Below are 10,000 nucleotides of genomic sequence, written 5' to 3' on the forward strand. Positions count from 1 at the left end.
ACTCCAGCCCTCCCAGCCACCAACCCAGCCAGCCACTCACCCAGCCAGCCAGCCACTCACCCACTCACCCAGCCACTCACTCACTCACTCACCCAGCCACTCACCCAGCCAGCCACTCACTCACCCACTCACCCAGCCACTCACTCACCCACCCAGCCACTCACCCAGCCAGCCACTCACCCACCCAGCCAGCCACTCACCCACCCACTCACCCAGCAACTCACCCAGCCACTCACCCAGCCACCCACCCAGCCACTCACCCAGCCACCCACCCAGCCACTCACCCAGCCAGCCACTCACCCAGCCAGCCACTCACCCAGCCAGCCACTCACCCAGTCACTCAACCACCCACCCACCCAGCCACTCACCCACCCCACCCACCCACTCACCCACCCCACCCAGCCACCCACTCACCCACCCAGCCACCCACCCACTCACCCACCCAGCCACCCACCCACTCACCCACCCAGCCACCCACCCACTCACCCAGCCACCCACCCACCCACCCACCCACTCACCCACCCAGCCACTCACCCACCCACCCACTCACCCACTCACCCACCCACCCACTCACCCACTCACCCACCCAGCCACTCACCCACCCACCCACCCACCCACTCACCCACTCACCCACCCAGCCACTCACCCACCCACCCACTCACCCACCCACCCAGCCACTCACCCACCCAGCCACTCACCCACCCACCCAGCCACTCACCCACTCACCAACCCACCCACTCACCCGCCCACCCGCCCACTCGCCCACTCACCCACCCACCCACCCACTCACCCACTCACCCACCCACCCACCCAGACACTCACCCACCCACCCACTCACCCACCCACCCACCCAGCCACTCACTCACCCACCCACCCACCAACCCACCCACCCACTCACCCACCCACCCCACCCACTCACCCACCCACCCACCCACTCACCCACCCACCCACCCACCCACCCACCAACTCACCCTGCCACTCACCCACGCACCCACCCACGCACCCACCCACCCACCCACCCACTCACCCACCACCCACCCACCCACCCACCCACCCACTCACCCACCCACCCACACACTCACCCACCCACCCACTCACCCACCCACTCACCCACTCACCCACCCACCCACCCACACACCCACCCACTCACTCACCCACCCACTCACCCACTCACCCACCCACCCACTCACCCACTCACCCACCCACCCACTCACCCACCCACCCACTCACTCACCCACCCACCCACTCACCCACTCACCCACCCACCCACCCACCAACCCACGCACCCACCCACCCACTCACCAACCCACCCACCCACCAACCCACTCACCAACCCCACCCACCCACTCACCCACCCACCCACCCACTCACCCACCCACCCACTCACCACCCACCCACCCACTCACCCACCCACCCACTCACCCACCCACCCACCCACCCACCCACCCACTCACCCACCCACCCACCCACTCACCCACCCACCCACCCACCCACCCACTCACCCACCCACTCACCCACTCACCCACCCACCCACCCACTCACCCACCCACCCACCCACTCACCCACCCACCCACCCACTCACCCACCCACCCACCCACTCACCCACCCACCCATCCACCCACCCACCCAGCCACTCACTCACCCACCCACCCACCAACCCACCCACCCACCCACCCACTCACTCACCCACCCACCCACCCAGCCACTCACCCACCCACCCACCCACTAACTCACCCTGCCACTCACCCACCCACGCACCCACCCACCCACTCACCCACCCACCCACCCACTCACCCACCCACTCACCCACCCACCCACCCACCCACTCACCCACCCACCCACTCACCCACCCACTCACCCACTCACCAACCCACCCACCCACTCACCAACCCACCCACCCACTCACCCACCCACCCACTCACCCACCCACCCACCCACCAACCCACTCACCCACCAACCCACCCACCCACTCACCCACCCACCCACTCACCCACCCACCCACCCACCCACTCACCCACCCACCCACCCACTCACCCACCCACCCACCCACTCACCCACCCACCCACTCACCCACCCACCCACCCACCCACTCACCCACCCACCCACCCACCAACCCACCCAGCCACTCACCCACCCACCCACCCACCCAGCCACCCACCCACTCACCCACCCACCCACCCACCCACCCACTCACCCACCCACTCATCCACCCACCCACCCACCAACCCACCCACCCACTCACCCACTCACCCACCCACCCAGCCACTCACCCACCCACCCACTAACTCACCCTGCCACTCACCCACCCACGCACCCACCCACCCACTCACCCACCCACCCACCCACTCACCCACCCACCCACTCAACCACCCACTCAACCACCCACTCACCCACTCACCAACCCACCCACCCACTCACCCACCCACCCACTCACCCACCCACCCACCAATCCACCCACCCACTCACCAACCCACTCACCCACCCACCCACCAACTCACCAACCCACCCAGCCACTCACCCACCCACCCACCCAGCCACTCACCCACCCACCCACCCACCCACTCACCCACCCACTCACCCACCCACCCACTCACCCACCCACCCACCCACCCACCCACCCACCCACTCACCCACCCACCCACCCACCCACCCACTCACCCACCCACCCACCCACTCACCCACCCACCCACTCACCCACCCACCCAGCTACTCACTCACCCACCCACCCACCCACCAACCCACCCACCCACCCACTCACCCACCCACTCACCCACCCACCCACTCACCCACCCACCCACCAACTCACCCTGCCACTCACCCACTCACCCACTCACCCACCCACCCACCCACTCACCCACCCACCCACCCACCCACCAACCCACTCACCCACCCACTCACCCACCCACCAACCCACTCACCCACCCACTCACCCACCCACCCACTCACCCACTCACCCACCCACCCACTCACCCACTCACCCACCCACCCACTCACCCACCCACCCACCCACTCACCCACCCACTCACCCACCCACCCACTCACCCACTCACCCACCCACCCACCTCGAAGTCGATGCGCTGCAGGTTGGCTACGAGCGTGGTGAGCAGGCCGCTGTTGTGCAGCTCCTGGGCAAGGATGGCGACGGCTTCGGCCTGCGGCTCCTTGTCTCCCGCCCCGCACAGAACCTCCTTCATGGCCGACAGGCTACGGGACACCTCCTCCGAGGCCTGCCGGACACAGCCGCCCTGCGGTTAGCCCCCCGCCGCCGCGGTCGCCATGGTAACCGTCGCCACGGTGGCCACGGTAACCGTCGCAACGGTCGCCGCGGTCACCGTCGCTACCACCGTCACCACCGTAATCACGATCACCGCAACCAGGATCACCGCCAAGCCGACACCACGATCACCGTGACTACCGCCACCGTCACCACGACCACCGTCGCCACGACCACCATCGCTACCACCGTCACCACCGCCATCACGACCACCGTCACCACGACCACCGTCACCACCGTCACCACGATCACCATCGCTACCACCATCACCACGATCACCGTGACTACCGCCACCGTCACCACGACCACCGTCACCACGACCACCATCGCTACCACCGTCACCACCGCCATCACGACCACCGTCACCACGACCACTGTCACCACCGTCACCACGATCACCATCGCTACCACCATCACCACGATCACCGTGACTACCGCCACCGCCATCACGATCACCGTCACCACGACCACCGTCACCACGATCACCACCATCGCTACCACCGTCACCACCATCACCACGACCACCATCACCACCGTCACCACGACCACCATCGCGACCATCACCACCACCACCACCAAAAGTCTGCGCCGACACCGCTCCCGATTCCACCACCGATCGTTGGGTTAGTTGTGCCGTGTGCCGTGTTGTGGGTTAGGCCACTCGGTGGCGATCCGGTGACGATCCGGTGACGACTTCTGTTCGTTCGCTTGTCCGTGAGAACCCTCCACCACCCGACGGGCCCCGTGTCACGTGACCATAGCCCCTCCCCCCTCCCCGCCCGGGGGGGGAGGGGGGGGTTGTGACGTCACGACGCCCGCATTGCCCAAGCCTCGTGCGTGGAGCCCTCGTTAGAGGGGGCGGGGGGGGTGTGGGGGGTGTGGGGGGATGGGGGGTGTGGGGGGTGTGGGGGGGTGTGGGGGGGTGGGGGGAGCGGTTCCCCGGTATCCGTAGCGCGCTGCGGTAATTCCACTACAAAGATCCCCCGTGTAGCCTTCAACGGACTGCAGGGCCAAGTGCTGTTAGTAGCGAGTAGCAGCAGTGCCTATGAAGGCTGCCACGGTGGTACACGAGGGGGTGGGTGGGTGGCCGGCACCACGCCCGGCCACTTTTGTCTCCCCAGTGGCGATGTTTACTACTACACACCGCACCGGGTACTCGTTTGAGGCCGAGTCGACCTAGGGGGAGGCCCCAGGGCCGGTTCAGATAATCGTCACCGGCGCTGGCGTTGGCCGTGGCCAGGAAATCGAACTTGGGCCGCCGGATTCGTAGCGCAGCGCGCTCACCGCTGCACCACCGCTCCCCACACACAACAACAACAACCGCCATTCGCCACTAAGTGGCGGTGATGTCGCCACGGCGCTTGTGCCAGGCTAGGTGCACTTTGCAGCCACGTGAAGTGTCGAACGCCCTCTTGCAGGAGGTCACGGGGCAGACTCTGTGGGTCTCTATGGTTCTATATAAGTCTCTGCATCTCTGTGGGTCTCTGCGGGTCTCTATGATGCACCACCTGTGCCCCCTACCGTGCCAACTTGCTGTAATTTAGCCACCCGGCGCTCCGCTCGTTGTTGTGAGCGTCGCTCCTCCGCCCTCCGTTATTGTTGGAGGGCGACTGCCTCCAACTGCCCAGTAGCGTCCTTCACAAGCCTCCTCCACAGAGGCCGATCTTGACACCGCTGGTACCAGTCATCGGCAAGTCCACTCAGCTCCACGTCCTCCTGTACCACGTCACTCCATCTCTTCTCCAGCCCGTGTGGTGCCCGTTTAGCCCCCTCGATCCGGCCAAACAAAAGCTGTTTAGGCATGCGGTGGCTGGGCATGCGGGCGACATGACCCAGCCAACGCAGCCTTGCCTGCCGGAGGAGCTCACCGTTGGGACTGTGTCCAGATCTTTCGAGGAATTGTGAGCTCCTCACACAATCCAGCCTGCAGGTTAAACCCAAGATGGATTGTAGGCAAGCCAGCCTGGATGTTTCCAACCAACAAAGATGTTCCATTAGGAGGGTCCACGTTTCGCAAGCGTAGAGAAGAGAGGGCATGACCGTGGCCGAGAAGACCTGAAGCTTCGTGCGGAGCGACAGACCAGGTAGCTTCCACACAGCGTTACGCCGCCAATGAAAAGATATTGCCGCTCGACTGATTCGGAGTGAGACCTCTGCTGCTAAACCGGAGACCATCATGAGCACACTGCCCAGGTATGGGAAACTCTCCACTCCCTCCACTACTACCTCATCACCAATTAGGAGTTGTGAGGGTTAAGTGTGGGATGGCAAAAAATACCCAGGCAGGTGCTTCGTTTTGGTGGGGCTGATGGTAAGGCCCCGTCTCTTAGTGGCACGTTCCAGGTTCAGCAGCAGTGCCTCCAACTCCTCCTCTGAGTGAGCAGCAATTACCAGATCATCGGCATACATAACATGGTTGAGCAATAGGGAGCCATCCCTTGACCGCACCCGGGCATCGATCAGCCTCCCATCGTATTTGTACTAGATGGAGATTCGTCTAGTACAGACAAGGAAGGCTTCTTGAACTACGTAGTAAAAAAAAAGTTAAATAATGTGGGAGCCAGAGGACATCCCTGTCGCACCCCAAGGTGTACAGGGAATGGCTCCGACTCCCGGCCACGTAGTTTTACCCGGGCCCACTCACCATCATGAAGGTCCTTAATGATCATGAGCAGAGGGTCAGGGACTCCAAAAGCACGAAGAACAACCCAGAGCCCAGGCCTACTGATGGTATCATAGGCCTTGACCAGGTCAATAAAGCAGAGATGTAGGTCTTGTTGGAATTTCCTACACCTCTGCTGTAGGAGACGGACAGAGAATATGGCATCTGTGCAGGACCGCCCTTTCCTGAAACCGCATTGGGGCTCCGCAAGCCTCTCCTCAGCGTGCCTGGCAAGGCGATGTTGAATAATCCTTGCAAGGACCTTTCCCAGCACACTGAGTGAGATGCCCCTGTAGTTGTTAGTCTGTGCGGTCCCCCTTCATAAAGAGGGGGACCACCAGGACATCCTTCCAATCCTGTGGAACCCGTCCAGTGGTCCAAACTGATGTTATGATGTCATGTAGGGCAGTCTGTGCACAAACGCCACCCTCCCTCAGCAGTTCGCCTGGGAGATCATCTCTGCCCGGTGCCTTTCCTGGTCTCAGACTCTGGATCGCCTTCAGTCGTTTCTCAACAGATGGCACTTCAGGCACCCACTCACCAGGGTCATCCCCACTTTGCTAGATTATATTTTCTGGGCTGAGGGATTTCACCTCTCCCAAAACCTCACAGAAATGCTCAGCAAATCTGCAAACCTGTTCCTGGGGGTCGGAGATCGAATCACCTTTGTTTCCCCTAAGAATGGTGATAGGCGTGTCACTGCAAGTCAATTTTTTTAAGGATTTAAAGAGTGATTCGTGAAAATTAGCTCTGTGAGGCACACTCCATCTCCTCAGCAACCCGCGACCACCACCCATCCTTGCAGCACCTTACGGCTCTCCGAACCTCCGAACGAAGGCTGCGATAAACCTCCTCATTCTCGTGGGATGCAGTAGACGATGAGAGTGGGCCTGTTGCTTTTTCTCAGCCAGCCGGAACACCTCCTCTGTCAGCCAGCGTCTCTGGGGAGGTCTGGACCGTGTACCCAAAGCAGCCATTGCAGCTACCTGAGTCACAGTCCTAAATCTCGCCCAGTTACCCTCAACATCTGGAGGCGTGGGGGACGATGTCAACCCCAGCCGCAAGCGATGATGAAATTTTGGCTTGCAACTTTCATCAGCTAGCTGAGATCAGGCCACTATGGGTTTGAATGGGGTCCTTGATGGACATTCACCACCGGAGTGGAAAAATGGCAGGCGCATCTTACAGATGACAAGCCGTTGGTCAGTGGGCAGATCAGCTCCACGGTAGGTCTTGGTGTCAAGGACATGGGCCCGCATCCGCTGTTCCGTCACTATATAATCCAGCAGATGTTCTTGCTTGGACCCGGTGTGCATCCATGATGTTGTGTGGATGCGCCGATGCCGGAACAGCGTGTTGGTAATAACAAGCCCATGGGCTGCACAAAAGTCTAGCAGCCTCCTACCGTTGTTATTGAGCTGATCTGGCCCATGCCTTCCAATCACTCCAGACCAGGTGCCAGCATCATGACCAACTCGGTCATTAAAGTCACCCAACAAGATGACTGTCCCGAGGGGCCACTTCAGCTCACACCTGTGACAGGAGGTCATAGAAGGCATCTGACTCATCAGACTTGCCTGCACCTGCCTCCACTAAAGTTCATCTTCGGTGGGGGCGTAAGCAACCACCACCATTCCTCATCTCCCGTAGACTGGGAGGCAAGCCCACAGTCGCCTGGGGCTTACAGCTTCCCACACCTCACCGCCACGCTCCCATGACCTCTTCATTCTCTTGTTCAGAAGAAGAGCCACACCCTGATGTTTGGCAGTCTCCTGCCCCGAGCAGAGGACTGTCCACCCCTCATGGTGCCAGGAGCCAGAGCCGGTCCACTGGACCTCCATAATACCGCAGAGATCCAGGCAGTACCGGTCCAGCTCCCGACAGAGGAGTGGCAGCCTCTCCTCCGCAGCGAGCGTTCGAACATTCCACGTGGCCACTCACAGTGGCTTTTTTGTTGTTTCTGGAGGAACCCCGAGGGTAAAGATTCAGTCTCCTGGCTCTGCCAAATGGGGTTTTGCCCAAGCGTCGTTTGATATTTAATTCATGGTTTCGTGGTAATTAATTGAGGGTGGAGGTGTTACCAGCCCCTCGCACCCGTCCAGAGCACACCGACACACACACACTGACACAGACAAAGATCCCCCGTATAGCCTTAACAGACTGTAGGGGCAAGTGCTGTTAGCGAGCACCTATGAAGGCCGCAACGGCACACGAGGGGGTGGGTGGCCAGCACCACGCCCGACAGCCTTTGTCTCCCCAGTGGCACAATGTTTACTACACTGCACCAGGTACTCATTTGAGGCCGAGCCGACCTAGGGGAGGCCCAGGACCGGTTCAGATCATCGTCGCCGTTGGTGTTGGCCGTGAGCGGGAATATCGAACTCGTGTCGCCGGGTTCGTAGCGCGGCGCGGCGCTAACCGCTACACTACCGCTCCCCACACACACACACAGACACACGCACAGACACACACAGACACACGCACAGACACACACACACACAGACACACGCACAGACACACGCACAGACACACACACACAGACACACGCACAGACACACACACAGACACGCGCACAGACACACACACACAGATACACACACAGATACACACACACACAGACACACGCACAGACACACACACAGACACACGCACAGACACACACACACAGACACACGCACAGACACACACACACAGACACGCGGGGAATTTGGCATTAACCGAGGCTGCTGAGGCTCCACTGCCCCCGCCGACTCCGCTGAACGCCCTGAGCTCCGCCGAATCTTTGCCGGGCTTCAGCGACGGTCTCTTGGCCCACAGCCTCCTGCTGCTGTGCGCCTCTGGAGGGTGGCTCTCGCTCCGCAGGTTCGGAATGGAGTGTCTGAAGAAGCGATTCGCCGAGTGATGCTGCTGCTGCTGCTGCTCTTGCTTCTCCTGCTTCTGCAGCTGCTGCTGCTGCTGCTGCTGATGATCCTCTTTGTAATGCTGCTGCTGCTGCTGCTGAAGATGCTGCTGATGCTGCTGCTGTTGTTGTTTCTGAGCGGCAGCGTGGATGCTAAAAAGCGCTGGCGAGCTGTAGGAGTGCGGGAGACCGGCGGGAACCGGCTGCCGAGAGGAGGAGGAGGAGGGGTTTTGGCGGAGAACGGGTCGGGAGGTTTGGGAGAGGGACGTTACGCGCGGGAAGACGCGGAACGACGGTGGCGAGATGTTGACTACCTCGCCTGGTACGCGGGAGGTCGTGGGTTCGATCCCGACCCTGACGATGCCTGTATTTGGTGAGATGTTGACTACCTCGCCTGGTACGCGGGAGGTCGTGGGTTCGATCCCGACCCTGACGATGCCTGTATTTGCTGAGATGTTGACTACCTCGCCTGGTACGCGGGAGGTCGTGGGTTCGATCCCGACCCTGACGATGCCTGTATTTGGTGAGATGTTGACTACCTCGCCTGGTACGCAAGAGGTCGTGGGTTCGATCCCGACCCTGACGCCTGCTGCTGCTGTATATTTGGAGTTTGCGTGTCTCTCTCTCATCATCATCATCGCGGTGGCTAGGAGATGTTAACTACCTCGCCTGGTGTACAGGAGGTCGTGGGTTCAATCCCGACCCTGACGCCTGCTGCTGCTGCTGTATATTTGGAGTTTGCGTGTCTCTCTCTCTCTCTCTCCCCGTGGTCGCGAAGATTTTTCTCCGGGTCCTCTGGTTTTTCCCTCCACGTTTTAAATCGACGTCGCGCGTTTATATACAGCATGTGGCTGCTGTGGGGCTATGTGGGTCTCTGTGGGTCTCTGTGGGTCTCTATGGTTCTATACGAGTCTCTGTGGGTCTCTATGGTTCTATACGAGTATCTGGGTCTCTGTGGGTCTCTGTGGGTCTCTATGGGTCTCTATGAGTCTCTGTGGGTCTCTATGGGTCTCTATGGGTCTCTGTGGGTCTCTGTGGGTCTCTATGGTTCTATACGAGTCTCTGGGTCTCTGTGGGTCTCTGTGGGTCTCTGTGGGTCTCTGTGGGTCTCTATGGTTCTATACGAGTCTCTGGGTCTCTGTGGGTCTCTGTGGGTCTCTGTGGT

General features: G+C 61.0%; 1 protein-coding gene across 1 annotated transcript in view; it reads right to left on the bottom strand.

Moving 5' to 3' along the window:
- Nucleotides 1–3,062: 3,062 nt before the first annotated feature.
- The window catches only part of LOC144740912 (uncharacterized), a gene marked incomplete at its 3' end in the record, with an annotated part of 30,209 nt that continues 23,271 nt past the window's right edge, over nucleotides 3,063–10,000 (bottom strand). The window contains exons 3-4 of the mRNA XM_078623617.1: nucleotides 8,655–9,038; nucleotides 3,063–3,227 (exon numbers count right to left, since the gene is read on the bottom strand). Of these exons, the coding sequence (XP_078479743.1) occupies nucleotides 3,063–3,227; nucleotides 8,655–9,038 (549 nt within the window). The remainder of the gene's footprint in view (nucleotides 3,228–8,654; nucleotides 9,039–10,000) is intronic.

Source organism: Lampetra planeri, unplaced genomic scaffold (assembly GCF_965212315.1).
Source record: "Lampetra planeri unplaced genomic scaffold, kcLamPlan1.2.h2 scaffold_347, whole genome shotgun sequence".
NCBI classification, from domain to species: domain Eukaryota; kingdom Metazoa; phylum Chordata; class Hyperoartia; order Petromyzontiformes; family Petromyzontidae; genus Lampetra; species Lampetra planeri.